Source organism: Cnephaeus nilssonii, assembly GCF_951640355.1.
Source record: "Cnephaeus nilssonii genome assembly, chromosome: 11".
NCBI lineage: Eukaryota > Metazoa > Chordata > Mammalia > Chiroptera > Vespertilionidae > Cnephaeus > Cnephaeus nilssonii.
Window position 1 is genome coordinate 62659100 of NC_137082.1, and position 20096 is coordinate 62679195.

General features: G+C 44.1%; 1 protein-coding gene across 1 annotated transcript in view; it reads left to right on the forward strand.

Moving 5' to 3' along the window:
- Nucleotides 1-20096, forward strand: part of APCDD1 (APC down-regulated 1) — a 30339-nt gene that overhangs the window by 4003 nt on the left and 6240 nt on the right. Inside the window, exons 2-3 of the mRNA XM_079784085.1 lie at nucleotides 7508-7691; nucleotides 10218-10749. Of these exons, the coding sequence (XP_079640211.1) occupies nucleotides 7508-7691; nucleotides 10218-10749 (716 nt within the window). The remainder of the gene's footprint in view (nucleotides 1-7507; nucleotides 7692-10217; nucleotides 10750-20096) is intronic.

Genomic DNA, 20096 nt, shown 5'->3' on the forward strand with positions numbered 1-20096 from the left:
TTAATAGGGTTAAAAAAAAAGAATCTTAGAAATACCATTTTACTGTAGATAGTTCTTGTAAACAAGAAAACATTGTCTTTTCTGCTCCTTTTCCCCCCTAGTCATAAAATGAAATGTTAAAAAGGAATATGACTCATCTGTTCATAGCAGGGCAATATTCTTAGACAGATGTTAAATATTACTTTGTGAAATAAATTGACTTGCTTCAAACATATGGTTAAGCAGATCTATAATCGCCATGTTCATTCTTTTTTAAAAAATGTTTTTCATTGATTTTATAGAGAGAGGAAGGGAGATGGAGAGAGAGATAGAAATATCGATGAGAGAGAAACTGTGAATGGCTGTCTCCTGCACTGGGAATTGAGCCCGAAACCTGGGAATGTGCCCTGACCGGAATTGAACCAGCGACCCCCTGGCACATGGGACAGCATTCAACCAACTAAGCCACACTGGCCTGCTGCCATGTTCATTCTTTTTCTACCTAAATGATAAAAGAACTAAACATGAGTGGATAACAGAGCTGTGTAATTGCATATTGTTTAGGGACAGACTGCAAACTTTATGTAATCAATTAAAGTTAAAGCATAAAATGTTTAAGACTAGAAACATAAAATGATAGGTTAGTGATTATATACCTCTACTGAAAACTTACATAGCAGGGCATGTCAATAGACTCTGCCTATAGAGTCGAAGTGATGACAGAGGAAACTTCAGTAAAAATCCTGCCATCATCGTCCAATTGTGACTTCTCACTCTGTCAAGATTTTATATGTATAGGTCGTTCAGTTCTCTTCAATCGGGGAATAAAATTATTCTGGAAAGTCACATGATAGGTATCTAGGTGGAAAAGGGATATGATGTCACTCCAAAATAATTAACGGTAGTCTGTTCTCTAAGGTTTTCCAGATCATTCAGCTGCCCTACTATGTGCCATGTGTCACTGCTTGCGAGGGACAGGGGTTGTGAGGAGGAGCAGTCCCCCTTTCCTGAAGAGTCCTGCAGAATATCTAGGGGTGAGGAAGAAAAGCTTATTGCAGAGCCGCAGAGCTGGGAGGATGGCGCTACCATTGACTGCAGCCTTTTCTCCCCTGGGAGTCCCAGCACACACCACACACACACACACACACACACACACACACACACACCATATGCAGACACACACACACACACACAACTGTGCTGAAGAGCATGGGTGTGCTACAGACCCCAAAATGTAAATTTAGCAATTGATGGTTCAACCCTGATGTCTAGCCTGGGGACCATGGCATCAGAAGAAAAAAGCATAGAAAATTACCTCATGTTCAACTGAAGTCAAATGGAGCCAGGAATTTGAAATTTTGACTTCATTATACTTCTCTTTTAGATATGAAGTTTTAAAGATTGCAAAACCAGCTCTCTTTGCTTCTATCTAAAATAATAATAATAATAATAATAATAATAATAATAATGGACGTAAAAACAAGAGCTTGTTAAGCACAGGTACCCATATGGTAGTAAAATCTAGTAAGTCTGTGATACATACATGCTTTTATTCCCAAACATGAAAAGCTGTGCTGGAGTTTATCTAGCAGTATCCACTTCAAAGCACACATTTACTGTAATGGCTGCTTATTTAATTGGGCAGGGCAATTTCATGGCTAAGCAATTACCTGCATTTAATCTAATCAGTCTCATTTTATCTGCTTCAAGTTTTGAGGTATCACACCAGTTCTAACTTGAGAATATTTTCTCACTCTGATTATCAAAGGACTGCATGTCACATTATATAAAATACAGAAACATGCAAAGTGAGCGAGAAAATAATCATTTAAAACCCTCTACCCAGAGACAACCATTGTTATTATTTTGATATTATACTTATTTAGCCTTTTTAGTTGTTGTTTTTTTAAGCATTAAAGTACATATAAAGACACTAATCTGATCAAAGGTTAGTTTTCAAAGTGTGCTTGAAAATTGTTTCCTTCCCAACTAATTTTACATTTCATTATGTGTAACCTGGTTTGGAACTTTTGGTTCTAATCTAGATAGGCAGGTGAAAAACTAAAGAATATATCTAGAAAAATCGGGAATGTGGGTATGGAATATACTGTCTGTACTTTTCCTCTCCCATGTAAGAAACAATGGTCCATGCCTAAAAGATAACCTCACACATAGTAGTCTCTCAACTCTTTATTGAATGAATGAATATTGACTTTCAAAAGGCAAGCAGTCACTGTACCCCTTCACCCTTCTGTTTGGTCCCATCATTCCCCTGGGTTGCTCTGTGAAGGCACGATGGGTTTAGGAATAAGCTTTGCTGCGGATGACTGTAGTAGAAGCCCTATCTTTGCCCCTGTGTAAACTGCTAAGGACTGCTTTCTGAATGCATAATCTGACCAATTCAGTTAGCCGGTCACAGAGGCTTTGTATTTAGGGTGTAAATCTCTGCAGAAATGGTCAACCCCATGCTTCCTTTCTTTCAGGAAATCTGTTTTTTTATTTGATAGCATTGGGTTTTTTTGCTCTCAGAAGAGTAGACTATTGCATTGATGATAGTAATTAAGATCATTCTACAGTCATTTACGATTATTGTTGTGGAGTAATTTATTCCTTGGGAGTAAATCACTCATGCATACACACACACATGCATGAATACACATAGGCACACACACACACAAACAGGTGCACACATGCGTGCATGTGAATAAACACTCCAGAACCCCAGGATCTCATTCAGTTCTCTAGAAGTGGTAATCAATGAAATTGTACCCTGAAGTCTTCAGGAATTAATTTGTTTTCAACAGGTGGACAATTTCCTTCCAGAGTCTACTTTTTTCTCCTACACTTGTCATAGTATTTGTGGTACGTATTAGCTTCTTCTGGGCCCAGGTCATGGGCCCTGAAGCTGGAGACCATTTTGTAGTGAAGCATTCTGATAACCTCCCGATTCACAATTCCACTGGATGGGAACAGTGCTAAGGAGAGCTTCCAGTGTAGTTGGCATCATGGACTAGCTCTTTATGAAGCACTTACCAGTAAAATGTGGTTCTCCAATTACTCCTTTCTTTACCTGTATAGTAACCATCATTTGACAAATGAGACAACATATGCATAAAGTGGATTATAAAGTGTTTACAAACTTTAGTTATCACCATTATTATAATTATTACCTTATACAGGAAAAAGGGCACATATCAGATGATGTAATCCAAAGTTACCTTGAAGACTGAAAACTCACAGCTACTTTCTTACTTTGTGGTTGTTGTTTAATTCTTAGAGAAACTTTTTCCCTTGGATTGATTTACAGCAAAATCTTAATGAATGGGAACCCAATTAATTAGTCTTCTCAATTAACCAAAACATTTAGAATCCTCAATTAACCAAATAACACACACGCTCTCTCATTCTTGTCTTATAAGAAAAACAAGGGGAGGGGGAACCCCTTCATGGCTTAAACAGAGCTGTTACCCTGTTCACTCCAGTACCTCTGCATCTAAAGTTCTATCCTTTGGGCAGGGATGTTCCTAATGACCTGGAGCCACTTAAGAACCTGAGTCATCTGAGAAAGATCATCTTGTCAACTGCATTCGACATACAATGACAGAATTTTCAGCAACCAAATACTGTGATTAGCCAGAGCCTCCTTCATCATCTCTACCCCTGTTCTCTGACATCTAGGCCAGTGAGACCTTAAGAGTTTCAAAGAATAAAGAAAAAATTATCTTTATTCTCCTTTATGCTTCTGGCCTCTAAAATATGTTGAGTAACAGTGAATAGGTATTTGTTAAACGGAATGGAACTTGTCAACAACCACAGAAACCAGCACTTTGAGTCCTACCCTCTTCTGCATGGGTTAACTGTGCCTGAGAGCCCTGTGTCTTTACTCTGAGCACTCTGTCCTTCCCAGAGCTCAGAGTGAGCCTGGCCCTGGATGACTTTTACCATCATTTTACCTGTACTATTAGCTAGGGAGGACTTTTTGAGAGTGGTCTAAGAGCCTATTATTATTTAAAATTAAAATAGCTAGCATTTAATGAGATCTCTGTGCCAGGCCCTGTGTTAAAGAAAAGAAACCAACTCTAAGAGATGGGTAGTGTCATCTCCTATTTGCAGATAAGCAGATTGAAGCTTGGAAAGGTTAATTTAAGGTCACAGTGCTAACAGTGTGTTTCATCATAGTAAGATATATATATATATATATATATATATATATATATATATATATATATATATTATATTTGAAGATCTTTGCAGTGGATGTACATCTTAAGGTCAATGGGGTTTCAGTCTCTGTTAGCCTGCAGACAGCAGTTATGAGAGGATGACACTGTCTTTACCTGGACACAGCTGCTCATCACATGCACAGAAGTCATTACATCACTCACTTCCTATGCATCCCTGGTACCCTGTATCTTGAGTTTAGTGGCAAATAGGCTGGTTTTGAAAATAGAGTAAACATTTGAGCCAAGCATACTGTGGTTTTTTTTCCCCCTCCATAATTCTTATAAATTACACTCTCAGCACAGAAGAAAAATTACTCATTGTGAAAATCAGACAGGCTTCTTTTGTTAATCCTTACCTGAGGATATGTTGCCTCCTGTACACTCCTGGACTGGGGATCAAACCCACAACCTGGCTATGTGCCCTGACTGGGAATTGAACCTATGACCCTTCGGTTCATGGGGCGATGCTCCAACCAACTGAGCCACACCAGCCAGGGCAGACAGGCCTCTTGACCAAGGAGTGGAGTGTCGTTTGACATTAGTGAAGCAAATATTGATCACTGGAGGAAGAACTTTAATTCAATATTTTCTCACAGGGCAACAATCACTTGCTTAGAAAGAGAGATATCTACAGAAAGATGAGGATGTGTTTGTGTTGTGTTATTGAGATAGGTGCAAAGCAAAGGGATTACCTGTTACACATGAAGCCATGCAACTGAAGGCAGGAGATTGCCACATCTTTTTGAACAGGTAAAAGAAATGTCAAAGCAACCAGAGGCTGCTGTGCGTGACTCATGGGTATCTCAAGACTGTTAAGGCACTGTGTCATCATTTAAACACAAGTGCTTTTGCCTTGTAATAAAATAACGGTGTATCTTGCCCTAACTGGTTTGGCTCAGTGGATAGAGCGTCGGCCTGCAGACTGAAGGGTCCCAGGTTTGATTTCGGTCAAGGGCATGTACTTTGGTTGCGGGCACATCCCCAGTAGAGGATGTGCAGGAGGCAGCTGATCGATGTTTCTCTCTCATCGATATTTCTAACTCTCTATCCCTCTCCCTTCCTCTCTGTAAAAAATCAATAAAAATATATTTTAAAAAAATAATGGTGTATCTTAACCATCATTGAAATCTTGGGTTGGATGAAATCCATTAAGTGGCACATGCAGTTTTTAACTCAAGCAGCCTAGCTCTGGAGATTTCACCCATATCCACTATCCTCCAGGCTTTTTATCTTCATAGGAAAACATTTGCAGGGTGTAAAGGGTTTTACAAATCAATTTTTAGCACATAGCTTGGTTGATAGTGAGTTGATGGCATCTTTACTGGATGTTTAGTGTCATATTTAAAGGAGAACCTTCCTCAACTCCCAGTGCCTCATGACTTGAATTAAAATCTTCTTTGTTAGCTATATCATAATTGATTACCAGACAGCATATTGTACTATGTTTTATTTCTTGATTGCCTAACAAGGAATTCAGGAAGTGGTTCCTATCATCAAGATAATTATTTGGGGTTGGTGGAAGTCCAGTGAGTTGTGTCTTTCTCTCTAGTTCAGAGCTAATTGAGAGATCCACACAGCTGTCAGGCAAATAGGGATCACATTAGAAACCATGATAAATGCTTGTTCAGAAGACACAGTATGGACAGCTGTCCATGGTAGGGTGGTGAATAGTTCATCCCTGGATTCCCACCTGGTGCAGTGCCATAGCTCAACCACTGAAGGGGCAGGGTCCTTACTACCATCATGTGGTTTTCCAATCTCCTTTTACAATTTTCATTTAGTTGAATCATACCCATAGTGTCTTTGCCTTGTTGCCTTTCACTTCACTTAAGCTCTGTGAGAACAGTTGAGGCTGCTGTTCCATCCGAGGGGAGCATTTTACTCAGAGGAAGAACCCAAGATTGCCCCTGTATAAACTTATCTTCTCAGTGCTTTCGAGGAGACTTTTCAAAAGACCTTTGATAGAAGTCAACACTCTGATCAACCCTCTGAATCTTGGCAAATTTCTGCATATTTTATAAATGTTTGCATGTTATCAACCTGCAGGTCTGAGTTTCTCCAGTAGATTTTCATCATGTTGGTATAAATCGCTGTATTCTGGGTATAACTTTTCATTTTCAAAATATCTGTGATAAACCATGGTTACTTTTTGAAATTATTCAGGTGTATATAATTGCCTCCTAATAGGTAGCATGCTAATGGATGCATTTCATCTATTTTGCATATATTTAAATTTTATTTTTGTACATATGTCTAACTAGTGTATTCTTTGCTAACACAGTGCTGAAAATGTAGTAGATCCATAATAAAGACCTATCGACTTGTTAATTACTTCAGGAGTGAATCTCAAAGGAAACAGTGGGCTTTCAGATTATAACTTCATTTATTTTCATTGCTTTATTCTCAACACTAGACTGGTGAGAGTTTACTACTATTTGTAGTATAAACTACTTATACTGCAGATGAACTTAGGCCTAGTATTCCTTTTCCCCTGGGAAATAAAAAAATGTGCAGTCTTCTTTAATCACTCTTAATTTTTAACTCTATATTGTCTGTCTAGTTACCGACTTTGTGGGGGTGAGATGGGGCCCGACTTGGAGGATATTGGGGGAAATGTCATGCCTCCATTGTAGGGCAGGTTGCTCCACTGACAGGGCATCCATTTGGAGACTGAGAAACCAGAAGACGCATGCCCTGATGTGAGCAGATGGGAGCCACATGAGGGAGCAGATCACAGTTAGAAGTTTGGGCCCTGTTCCATGGGCCTTTTTCCATCAAAATTCCCTTTTCACGGAGGCTGGTCTCCTCACTCTCCCACTTCCTCACCTAAACGTGCCACTGACATATCACCCTTCCTGAGGCCCCCTCTCTTACCTCTCCCTTCAGCGCCATCTCCTCCTCTTTGGAGTCTCTAGAACATGTCCATTTCTCCCCTCTACATGCCCAGTGGCATTTGTTTGTCAGCACTGCACAACTGCTCATGTAGAGGCATGACCTTTTGCTATTTCATAGATGCATGGATCGGAGCTCAGGCTGTGTTAGGAACCAACCAAGTGACCTCATGCAAGTCCATGTTCATTATCACCATGGACCTCAGTTTTCTCACCTGGGAAATTATCTCCAGGACACTTCCCACTTTGGACTGTGTATTTCTGAAAGCAGAGGCAGTGATAAAGTCTGGTGGGGTCAGGGTAGGTGTGTGTTTCCCACTCGCAGTGATTTTCCTGCCACAGAGGTGGGTCTTCGGCCTGATGCACGTCTGCTGTTACCCACCTTTCTGCTAACTCCCACTATTCTTTTTCCAGGGCTGGGAGAGGGTTCTGCCCTCCTTCATCCAGATAGCAGATCGCATCCTAGGTCCTTAGAGAAAAGTGCCTGGAGGGCGTTTAAGGAATCACAGTGTCATCACATGCTCAAACATCTCCACAATGGTGCAAGGATCACTGTGCAGATGCCACCGGCGATCGAGGGCCACTGGGTGTCCACTGGGTAAGCGGGCCAGGGCAGGAGGGACCGGGGAGCACCCTTCTCTGGGAGGCCCTTCTTAGGGTTTCTCAGACTCAGATGCATATAGACTTTATAGAATGTACAATGATTCAGGTGCTGTCTACATTCTAAGAGCCAAACAACGCTTTGAAATTCTGGTTGGTAAAGAAACAGAGCTGAGCACTGTAGAAATAGCAGCTAAAGCCGAGATGATATTGCACCACAGGGTGTGAGTGAATAGGTCCTTGTTTACAGAATCTGTGGGACCACTCCTGTATAAAAAGAAACCATTAGCAAGTGAAATTAGGAGTCTGTGTTTCCCCAACCCTGAAACATGACTTGCAAGTTTCTGATGGGTCTAAATATTCCAGCCATATTCTGGTAATTTAATAGATGGCTTTAGGGTTCTAAGAGTAAGTTAAAAGGTTCTCAAGCTACCTCTATGAGGCAGGCTGTAGTTCTTGGATTCTTTTCCGGGCTGCAGAGCTGAGATTTATCCCAGGTTGAGCTCTGGCTTATCTGCCATTAGAGCTTTTAAAAATAGCCTAGTGGCAGACCTGCAGTTTTTCTCCTACGCATTAAATTGTTGAGAATTAACAAGGCTAACTCTGGGATCTGATCACTTCTCCCCTGCAGCCTCTGCGTACCTTGGGGAGGGATCAAATAAATATGCAGAAGAAAAAGGAATTTTATAAGATGATGAAGACCCAGAGGTTTTTTTCCATTAAAAAATGGAGTTTCTCAAAATAAATACATGATAAATATTTGCACAATGTTAATGTGATATTCTTTTTCAATAATTTATTATTTTATTTAACAAATATTTACTGAGTATACAAATAATAACCGTGTGCCAAGTATTATTCTAGACTTTGTGTTTATAACTGAACACAATAAACATGGCCCCTGTCTTCAGGAATTTTACAAATAAACACACAAAGAAGTACTATGATGAGGGGAAAAAACAACAGGTGCTACTGGAGAATACCAGGGGCCCTATTTTAGGACAGGGTGGGGTCAGGAAAGGTTAGCAAAGAAGAGGACACTTGAGCTGAGATGTGGTTGGCCATGCAAAGACTAGGGGAGGGGCTTTCCATCTGGAAGAACTAGCAAAGCCTGGGTGGAGAAACCGCCGGTGCAGAGCCCTGTGGCTGGGGTGTATACACCAAGGAGAACAGCTCCAAATGAGGCTGCCAGGGTACCACGAAGCCAGGTCTCCTCTGTGAGTTTAGCTTTTAATCTAAGAGAATGAAAAGTCATTGATATGTTTTCAACAAGGGCCATGCTTCAGACATGATTCAGCTCTTGCACTCTGGCTGCCGTGTGGCACATAGATGGTAGAAAGCGTGATTTGGGGATGACCAATGAAAAGACTTGCAGCAGTTCCCGCTAGAGATGAAGGAGGCGTAGGTTAAGGATGGCGGTGGGGCGGACAGAGAGGTGGACAGACTTGACATGTGCTGAACTCCAGAGGCCAAATCAGCAGATCATCAGTGCTTAAATAAAATATTAAAAATAAGTGAACTTCTTAGGTAAACCTCAAGGAACGTTAATCGCTGCTCACATTAAACTTCTCTTTCTCTGGGGGAGAAATGTACTTAAGTTAAAACCTGCTGGACACAGACAACAGGGGGGTAATGGAGGAATAAGGACACATATGTAACACCTTAATCAAGAAATAAAAAAACAAACAAACAAAAAAACCTGCTGAGCCATTTGTGCTCTTGTTGACCCAGTCCAAGTATTTCTGGCCTAGGAATCTAGCATTTATCTCATGCAAAATACATTTTGTTGTCAACAGTGCAAAACAAAAGGAACTTTTATTACTTTAGTTATGTGAGCTTTATTTTACTCATTGCCTCTTTATTTTTCTAGGGGGGAAATTGATTTTGACTGGCTGGGAGGGTGGATTTCTGATTGCCTTTAAGTGACGCCTCCCCAAGACTAGATTCCGTTTCAGGACAATGGACATCTAGCCCCTGCCTGCTGTAGACAAGCTCCATGAAACAGAAGTTGTCGGGAAATCAGGCACTTCTGAACTCACATAAGGGAACTTCTTTTATCAGCCAGAAATACACTATTTTTCCTTCTTCCTACCAGCGAGGGAGACATTTCTCTGTCAGTTAGGCCCATGGGCGGAACTGCTGATGGCAGGTTTCTGCTCTCCTGGCTTGTTCATAAAGTGAAACAGAGGCTTTCTGCTGTAGAGCGAGCAGACGCTTAGCGCTGGGGCTGGACTGCTCTGGTCACCCTCTGGCTCTGATGCTGGCTGGTTATATGACCCTGGCCATGCTTCTTAATTGCTTGTGCCTCTGCTTCCCCATCTGTAAAATATGGGCAATAATAATGCCTACCTAACTCATAGGTTATTGTGAGGATTCTGTGAACTGGAACCTCTACAGGACTTAGAAGAGTGTAAGCATTTTGTTGTTATTACTGTAACACCATAATGAATCTTAACACTATAATGAATCTCTACCTCGTGCCTTTGGGCTTAAATAAAGTCTTTCTTTCTCTTTTCGTCTTCAGCTGTGAAGTGAGGTCAGGCCCAGAGTTCATCACAAGGTCTTACAGATTCTACCACAACAACACCTTCAAGGCCTACCAGTTCTACTATGGCGGCAACCGCTGCACCAGCCCCACCTACACGCTCGTCATCCGAGGCAAGATCCGCCTGCGCCAGGCCTCCTGGATCATCCGCGGGGGCACGGAGGCCGACTACCAGCTGCACAGCGTGCAGGTCATCTCCCACACGGAGGCCGTGGCCGAGAGGCTCAGCCAGCTGGTGAACCGCACGTGCCCCGGCTTTGTCCCTGCCGGGGGTGCCTGGGTGCCCGACGTGCCCTACGACCTGCTGCAGGAGGAGGACGGCTGCGAGTGCACCAGGGCCGTGAACTTCGCCATGCACGAGCTGCAGCTCCTCCGCGTTGAGAAGCAGTACCTGCAGCACCACCTGGACCGCCTGGTGGAGGAGCTCTTCCTTGGCGACATCCACACCGACGCCGCCCAGAGGACGTTCTACCGGCCGTCCAGCTACCAGCCCCCGCTGCAGAACGCTAAGGTACCCCGAGGCTGACTATCTCAGGGCCCTGCGGTGAAGCAAAATGAGGGACCTATAGGTGTGTTGTGTCCATGGGGGTCGGAGGGACCCCATGATAGAGAGAGAGAGAGAGAGCTGAGTCATGATGGAGGTAGTGGCGGGAGCTGAGAGGGGTCTCAGAGGACTTCTGGGACAGGGACACATAGCCAGCGTCAGGAGACCTGGGTCAGCCACCAACGTGCTCTGTGATTTGGGGCCTCGCGTTTCATATACAAAAACCCACTCTAGAACCACCACCCACTCTAGAACTATGTGGGTGGTGGTTCTAGAGTTGGTGGTGTGGTAGGGTCTTGGGTGGTTGTCCTAGAAAATTCCCGAGGCTCCTCTCAACTTGAATACTCTGGAAACATCCTCTTGGGCTGGGTGATTAAAAAAGGAAAGCATGAAGGCAACATGGAGACCTTCTAAACGCACGTGGGAGAGACAGAAGAGCACAGCAGTGATCCCAGCCCTGGGGGAGGCAGGAGGCTCCTGGGAGCAGCGACTGTGCTGTGTGCACTGGGCTGTAGACCCCGTGAAGATCTCCCACCCACATGGCTGCTTTCAGACTTCACAGCGACCCTCTGAGGCAGATCTTAGCACCTTCATAGGCAGAAGAGGCAGCTAAGGTTCAAGGGTTTAGCCTCCTGCCCCAGGTCACCCAGTACGTTTCAGGGGAACTTGAACCCAAACCTCTTTTCTCCAGACCCCACACTTGACTAAATTAAAGTTACTGTGATCATAAGGGAGGATGGGGCTCGGGGTAGGGGCCGGAAACAATGACAACCTTACACTGTTCTTTTCTTGAGTGACAGTCCAATAATTATATATGGAATTCACAAAGCATTTTCTTCCCGGGGGCTCAGAATTCGTGGAACTCGAGTGTTCCCATTCAGAAGTTAGGGAAGCTCCAGGCAGGGAGGGCGTGCGGGGCTCTGATCACAGAGGGTCAGGGTGGCAGGCAGTTTTCTCTAGATCAGCAATTCTAATTGCAGGGTCTTCTTTGACTTAGGTTTGGCAGTTGATTCATTTTTTAAAAAACTCTTTTTTTTCTTCGTAGTCCTTTGAGCTCATTCATGACTAGTGGAGAGATCACAGAATCCTTCCCCTGCCAAAACCACTCCGTGTTGTCCTTTTAGCTGTGCTATTGTGAGCTCCTGTGCTGAAAGTCACCCGTATCATAACTGTGGGAAATGTGCTGAGGAAGCCCAGCTGGCAGAGGCTGCTTCCTCTGGACGCTGGTCGGGGCTGGCCTCGAGTGTGAGGTGAGGCCGACTGAGGGCCGAGGGCTCCAGACCCAGCGCTCCCGGGCTCTGTGCTCTCAGGGAGCTCACGATACCTCGGGGTAGTCCCAGTGGAGAGCAGGAGCCAGGTCCACGGAGTGTCAGAGGCACTGAGGCAGAGAAGGTGAGTTACGGCAGCGAGCAAAGAGGGCGCCGTCATGCCCACTTCCAGACGTCCTCTTGGGATGGGTGAGGTGGGGAAGGGTTCCGCCCACGGGTGCCAAGGCATAGGAGGAGAATCTTCCTCAGAGTGGCACCTGGGTGAGGGCCTGGTTCGGGGGGAAACGGAGGAGTAATGAGCTTCCAGTTCCATCACGGGACCTTTCTGGTTGGTAGCATTATCCAGAGTCTGTGTTGACGGCTGCAGCTAAATGGCACTTTTGTTGAAATCTTTGGGAAAGGGGATTTGCATGCATAAATTTGGCTTCCTTGGGGTACAGTCTAGCCAACTTTTAAATTATCTCTGGTGATGGGAGGTAAGAATGTCATGAATAAAAATGGTCCACAGATAATTCAGAAAACTCCTGCGAGCCAGGAACGCCAGCCCCTGTCTCACCCTGAACCTTCAGGGAGATCAGCTAAGCCAGCAGAGTCCTTTTCATTCCTGTGCACCCTGCAGGGGAGGCACTAATGAGCAGCAAAACAGCCACAACTCAGGGGCAGTGAGGCGAGGGGCTGAGGAAGGAGGAAGGAGGCTGAGTTGCTCAGGGAGCTAAGGTATAGCCCAGAGCTGCCTGGGTGTATTCAGGACCCCTGTCTCCAGCTCTGTACCTGACCTTGGGCTGGTCATGTGCACACACTCAGGTTGCAATTCCATTTTCTCACCTGCAGATGCCTACATAGGCTCTTTGATCTCTTAAGTTCTTTTTAGGACTCTAAGAAAAGAAGTATTACTATAACTGTTTTGTATTCTTACCCCTTTCTCGTCTCCCTCAAACTTACCGTAGTCCTTCTGTTGGCATGACTCTTTCCAAAACCTATCAGGTAAAATCAGTATTCCTAAGACTTGTAGCTGCAGACGACTCTCTCTCACTCGCTGCCCTGGTTCGGGAGACAGGGGTTCTCCGGGTTGGCATCTCACTAAATAGAGCCTGGTTGTTGGGAGAGCAAAGGCATACGGTTGTGGCTCTGGGAGGAAACGTGTCCTGAAAGTGAGTTATTGACATTGGCATGAAGAATTAAGATGAGAGTTGTAAGACTGACCATCTCAGAATTTTTATAAACAAAAAAAGTTGAAGAGGTTTTGTTTTGTTTTGTTTTGTTCCCTCATTCAAGAAATATTAAGGATGGAAAGAACCTTGGGTCTTCGATATTATCCAAGATATACTGCTAAGTAAAAAAGAAAAAAAAAAAGGTACAGAATGGCATGAATAGTATTATACCATTGCTCAGCTGGTGTGGCTCAGTGGTTGAGCATCGACCTATGAACCAGGAGGTCACAGTTCCATTCCCAGTCAGGGCACATGCCCAAGTGGCGGGCTTGATCCGCATTATGGGCTGTGCAGGAGGCAGCCTATCAATGATTCTCTCTCATCACTGATGTTTCTAGCTCTCTCTCCCTCTCCCTTCCTCTCTGAAATCAATAGAAAAATATTTAAAAAAAATATATATGCTACCACTGTGTAAAACTAATCACAAAAGAAGAAGATAAGCTTCCAAAGGAATTCGTGTTCTGGAAGGGTTCTTAGGAAGGGTAAGAATTGCTTCCGAGGAGGGAGCGTGAGTAGCTGGGACAATCAGAGACTTGCCACTGTGTACCCTTTTGTACCTTTTAAAATGTGTGCCTTGATCTTAAATGACCTAAATACAATTACCACACAAAATGAAAATACATTTAAACAAGTTCGGACTCCAAGGCTCAGAGTGCTGTGGCCACAGATGAAGATGGCGGCGGGGCTGGGAGGAGGATGCAGGCGGGCGTCCAGGGCCCAGCGTGTGCTCTCCACCACCCTGACTGCCAGCTGGGGGAGGGGTCCCTCGAAGACCAGGCCCAGAGGCCCTCGTGGCTCTGGGAGCTGAAAGGGCTCCTTCTTCTCTTGTTGTCCCTGGCATTGTACGTCTTGGCCTGCAGCGTGCCGCAGAGTCTTCAGGAAGTTTTCAGATCCTTCCCCAGGACAGCTCTGAGAAGGAATAAATGGACTTGGCCCTTGGTGCCTTTCCAGACACCAAATGCAACGCCCCAGGTGCTCCCTGCCCGCTGGGTCTGCGGGAAGGAGCGGAGGCGCATCCGGAAAGACCACACGCACCCCCCCTCTTTGAACTCCTTGCCTTCCCTAATTGCTGGTCCATGGAGACCTGGCTGAAATTAGTTTAAATGCTAAATTGAGTTTGAAACCACTAGTCTCAGCCCCTCTGGAAACGGGACACCACGTAAAAATAGAAACTTTAAATCATCTTGTTTTTCTAAGCTTTATACAGCTTTGCTGTGAGGTTCAGAGTCCTTTGGCAAATAAATTATGTTTGAAGAAAATCAGGTGTGGGGGGAGGATCCTTTCAGGATGAAATTGCTACTCTTCATTTTAAAAAGTCAAGGCCACCTAAAATAACCCTGAGAGAAGATGCTTTGCCTGAACTGAGTTTAACATCCAAGCAGCCTCTACCGAGAATCTTGTGCAGTCGAAGGGTTAGGGAGGTGCGCTTTGCCCCGTGGTAGAATCAAAGGGTAATGAAAAACAAATGATTGCTGCGGTTGTTGGCAATGCCAAGCCTCGGTATCAGACTTGTTAGCAAAAGGAATTGGTCTTTCTCCAAAATCCTGCATGACTTAGGCTCAGGGTCGTAAATCAAAGGGTTTGTCAGAAAACCAGACAACTTTCCCCAAGCTATGTACCTTAAATATTCTGCCCCAGCACGCTTACAGCAGTGGGGCTGCACGTTGGAGGGAGAAAGCACCCAATGTTTTCAAGAGTAGCTGGGCCCTGTGAATGAAGAAGGCATTACTTGTGCACTTTCTTGAATTCTAGAGAAACCTGTGTAAAACTAGCTGTGAACGAACAAGCGTCTGTTTCTGAAGAATCTTGCCGTTTAAAGCCTTTTCAGAGTATGTGAAAAATACAGATTAACTGTGAGACTTTCTGATACCTGTGACATCAGAGGGACTTTGGATCAGGTGGCCAGGGGCAGCGGACTTCTCAGCCCAGCTCCAAGGGACAGGTCTGCAGCAGAAAGGGGTCTCTCCCTAGGCATGTGCTTGGTGTGGCTCCAGGTGGGAGGGTGAGTAAGAACAGAAGGTGCCAGGTGCTCATGGGAGAATTTGTGTCCCTTCTCTTTCTGTCAGTGTGGGGGAAAGGAGAGGGGGTTCAGAGGGGATGGGGGATGGGAGAGGTGGTAGATGACAAGACCAGGAGGTTTAGGGCGTCATGACCTAAAAGGGTTTCAGAGTCACCCTTAATGTAAGAGGGGCTGGGTGTTTTAACTGTAAGGCAGCAAATGTTGCATGTTATATGAAATTGAGGTTGAATGATGGGGTTTTGACTCTGAAGGGCTTGCTCGTGTGGACATTTTATGTGGGCCAGGTATGAAGTGGCACATGATTGTTGCACTGCACAGATGCTCACATATACAATTATTGCAGAAACCATTTCTTATATTTCTTGATTCCACAGTATTTCAGCAGCTAAACAGGCATGCAAAGTTGCTTTTTTTTAAGGAATTAGCAGATCAGGAAATACTTGTTGTCGGGGACAATGCAAGTGGTAAACATTTCATCCCTTAAAAGGCAAGAAAGCAGAGGGGCAGAGTGGAAAGCCTGAGCAAGCAGGAAGTCAGCCATTGAGAAAGTTGGTATTAAGTGCCTACTATGTGGGAGAACTAGCTGCACGCAGTGGGGAGAGAGGGTGAGGAGAAATGGGCCAGACTGTGGGGCCACTGCATTTACAGCAAACTTAATTATTAAAATGAGTCTGTTTTAATATTTAAATAAATTTAAATTAATAGAAAAAACAAGTAAAAAATAAATAAATTGTTTTCTTCTGAAACCATTTTAAAGCTATTTCTATTAAAGAACCAGTTTTTTATGGTTCTTTTTATGTAGCTGTTGAGTCTATACATAGTGCATATGCATAGGCATGGTGGAGGCACAATTATCTTTTGTGATTTTCTGATTTCTTGTAAAATAAGAATCTGACTTCTTAGATTCTAAACTTCTTAGAAAACCCATATCTGGAAATGTGGTGTTGCTCCCCAGGACAGACAGGCTGCCTCTTCCTAGCGGTGGCCCTTCAAGCAACAGTTAAAGAGACCCAACATGTATGGCCATGGTTATTCACCCTGCTTCTTTCAGAGTGTAGAGCCGTCATGATCACCTCAGGGCTCAAAATGAGCCTGCGATCACAAACTCTCAGGATCCCACATCTGAAAAGCATCCCAAGAGATGCCCCACCAGGCCAGTCCTCTATCATTATTTGTGATAATGCTGCCTTATTCTATTCCTATTTTTAAATACCCCACTGATATGTTCCTGTCAATCACTCAGTCCAGAACCTTTATCATATGCACTGCACTCTCCTCGATGTCATGGGAAATGTGAAAAAGAGAGAGCACGTTGATCTTGGCCTTAGAGAACGTATAATGAAATGGAGAGAATCTGGGAAGGATGTATGTGTAGGAATTAAGTAAATGTAATCAAAGATGTGCGAATGGCAGTGGTAAAAAAAAGTTTTCAACATCAACCACTGGCCATGGCAGGCTGCTTCCTGAGAAACATTCATGTGTTTTTTATCCCAGGGAACAAAACTCTGTGAAAGGGACTTTTCATCATCTCTTCCCATTTCTCCTTCTCCTTGACCTAAACGTTTAGCCCAAGAAATGTTTTATTCAGCCTGCTTCTCTAGTTGATCTATTCACAACAAAATCATATCAACTAATTTCTTCCATTCTGGGAAGATGCTGGAAACAAGTGGATACTGTCAGCAAATGTTGACGAACCAACTCTCCAGAAATAAATATTGGCAGGGAATGGGAGCAAGCCTGGAGAATCCCTATCAGTCATTGGCCAGAGGAGACCTTTTCCAGGGACTGAGACATGTGTTCTTTGATTCAGCCTCAGAGGCAGCCCGGGGGCTGGGTAGTAGCTCTCAGCAAGCCCCAAGACCAAATTATGTTCCATTTTCTACTTTTGCCTTATAAAGTCATCTGAGCCACATTATTCTCCCTCTCTGCCTTGGTGGACTCATCTTTAAAGTGTTCCTATGGCCTCTTTGGGAGGTTGTAAAGCTTAAGGAGGCGATGTACTTGAACTTCCTCAGAATCAAATGCCCTGTCCGTGCAGGCTGCAGTTATTGCATGTGTGACCAGGGCGCTGGGCAGGAATCCGAAAGGAGAGTGGGGAAAACCCCACTCTTTCCCCAGAACATTGTTCACTTATAAAGTTTAAGGTTGATTTTTCACTTTTAGATTGATTAAGCTTGGTCCCCCCCCACCTCCACCCCCGACTCCCTGCAAGAGATTCATTGTATAAGGATCTTTTTCTCCCCTTCCCTTTTGGAATTAAAGCTTTTTAATAGTCGGTGTAAAGAATAGCTACAAGGAAACACGTTCTGGTCTCTGCTTTAATCTTCAGAGCTTCTGTGTGCAGAAACGCTGGCTTTAAAATAGTCCTTTCTGAGCTTCAGGGGAAGGGAGTGAGGTGGAAGCCGCATCGGAAAGCCTGGGAGAGTAAGCTCTCACAGGAGAGTCATTTGTTAGAACATGGTCCAATAAAAGAGAGTCACTTCATGAAGCAGACAATATTTCATAGCACAAATTACTCTTCATGCTGAAAAAGTCTTCCCTTTTATTAATCTTGAAAGGCTACTATTTTAAAAAAAGCATCTTGGTAAAGAGAAACACTAGAGACCAATGCAATATATAGGCTTTAACTTCTGCTTCCCTTTGCGGTTCCTGTAGGTATTTTGGTTTTTATTCAATCCGAGGAATGAAGAGCACAAATTAAGTTTTTTAAAAAATCTGTCTACAAAACAGAAAGGTGTTCCCTTTATCCAACTGTGGCTAAGCTGTCCCTTTGTTGACAGTAACCACAGAGGGGCCAAAATTCACCCTTGTTTATGACATCTTTGATTCCTTAATGCCAGCTAAAGAGTTATTTTAAAATGTAACTAGTCAACTAAAAAAATAATCCTATTGAAAATGGGCAAGGGGCTTGAGTAGAAATTTCTCCAAAGAAGATACACAAATAGACCCTAAGCACATGAAAAGATGCTCAACATCACTAATTATTAGGGAAATGTAAATCAAAGCTACAATGTGATATCTCCTTATACCCACTAGAACGGCTGTTAGGGAAAAAAAAGACAATTGTTTGTGAGAATGGAGAGAAATTAGACCCCTGGTTCATGGCTGGGGGAAATGGTGCAGCTGCTGTGGAAAACAGTATGGTAGTCCTCAAAAGGTTCAACATAGAAGTACCACATGATCGAGCAATTCCACTGCTGGGTTTGGAATAGATTGTATATCCATGTTCATAGTATTAGTATTTATAACAGCCCCAAATTAAAAGCAACCCAGGTGTCCACCAACAGATGAATGAATAAACAAAATGTGGTTTATACATGCAATGGGATACCATTCAGCCTTAAAAAGGAAGGGCATTCTGACATATGCTACAACATGGATGAACCTTGAGGACATTATGCTTAGTGAAAGAAGCCAATCACAAAAAGGACAAATATTGTGTGATCTCACTTACATGAGGTACCTCGAGTAGTCAAAGTCATAGAGACAGAAAGTAGAATGGTGTTTGCCGAGGCCTTGTTGGGGGCAGGAATGGGGAGTTACTATTTAATGGATACTGAGTTTCAGTTTGGAAAGATGGAAAAGGTTTAGAGATAGATGGTGTTGGTGTTGCACAACAATGTGAATGTACCTTGTACCACTGAACCATACACATAAAATGGTTAAGTTGGTAGGTTTTACATTATGTTTATTTTACCACAATAAAAAAAAAAAAAGGTAACTGGTGTAGGAATTTGGCAAGACCAGTAATACCCAAGGGTCCCCCACTCCCTCCCTAAATCCTCACACACCCAACTGATGCATGGATGGATGGCACGCTTCCCCCAAACTACCCGATCTGCTCTTCTCTGCTGAGAAACACTTCAGCTCAAGACCCGTGCCCCGTTGTTTTCAAAAGCACCACGTGAACACCAGATGCTACCATGCTGGCGTGGCACCTTCCTCGAACAGCCTGGGCCTGACAGCTGTGCCCAGCTCCCCTTACTGGACCTGTTCCTTTTCTGATCTGCAAAGTTCCTGGGCAGTTCCTGAGTTGATCATTGGTGCTGGAGGAAACAAATCTTTTCAGAGATTGAGGCTCACGCCTTCTTAGAATGACCAGAAATAAAGTGGTCACCATTGATGTTTTTAAATTCCCAAATTACAGGTGGCAAAGCAAGTGTGGGCCAGAGGAGGAAGGGGAGGTGGAGGCGGGGCTGGCGTGGAAGTAAGCAGGCCGGTTAGGGTCTGCCCGGCGAGCAGGTGGAGGAGCGGTTAGGGAGCTGCCAGCTGCTGAGCTGCCAGTGGAGTGGCGTGGAGCTCTTCGCGGGGAGCCGTGCTCCTCGGGTCCTTCCTATCTCCAAGGCCGCCTCCTGCAGAGCTCAGTGTCCTTGTTAACAGGCATCGGCACCGGGACACCCTCTCCTGCCCGTGAAATCTAAAGATCTGAATCTGAGCTTGGGCTGGGTTTATTCAGGCCACGTGGGGCCGGGGTCGGGGAGCAGGGACAATAGGTGGGGTTTGCTAGCGGTGAAGGGGCCACTTCCTGGTGTGGCAGCTAATATGATGTTACACTTAACTCATACTAGCTTCCCACCTCAGATTTAGAGTCTCAGAACGTTTTTGTTTTTGTTCCTTTTAGGAACTTTCACCTCCTGGCAGTTTACTAAGAAAATACATAATGGCAAAGTTACTGAATTTGGTGATGCTGTCTTTTAACTGTGTGTCTTAGTCACCCTAACGTGCATTTGAAAGGTAGTGGCACATGCAGTGTGGCACATGTCATTTAGTTTCCCTGTGAAGGCCATGCATGTATGTGATCCCACCCCCTGGCCT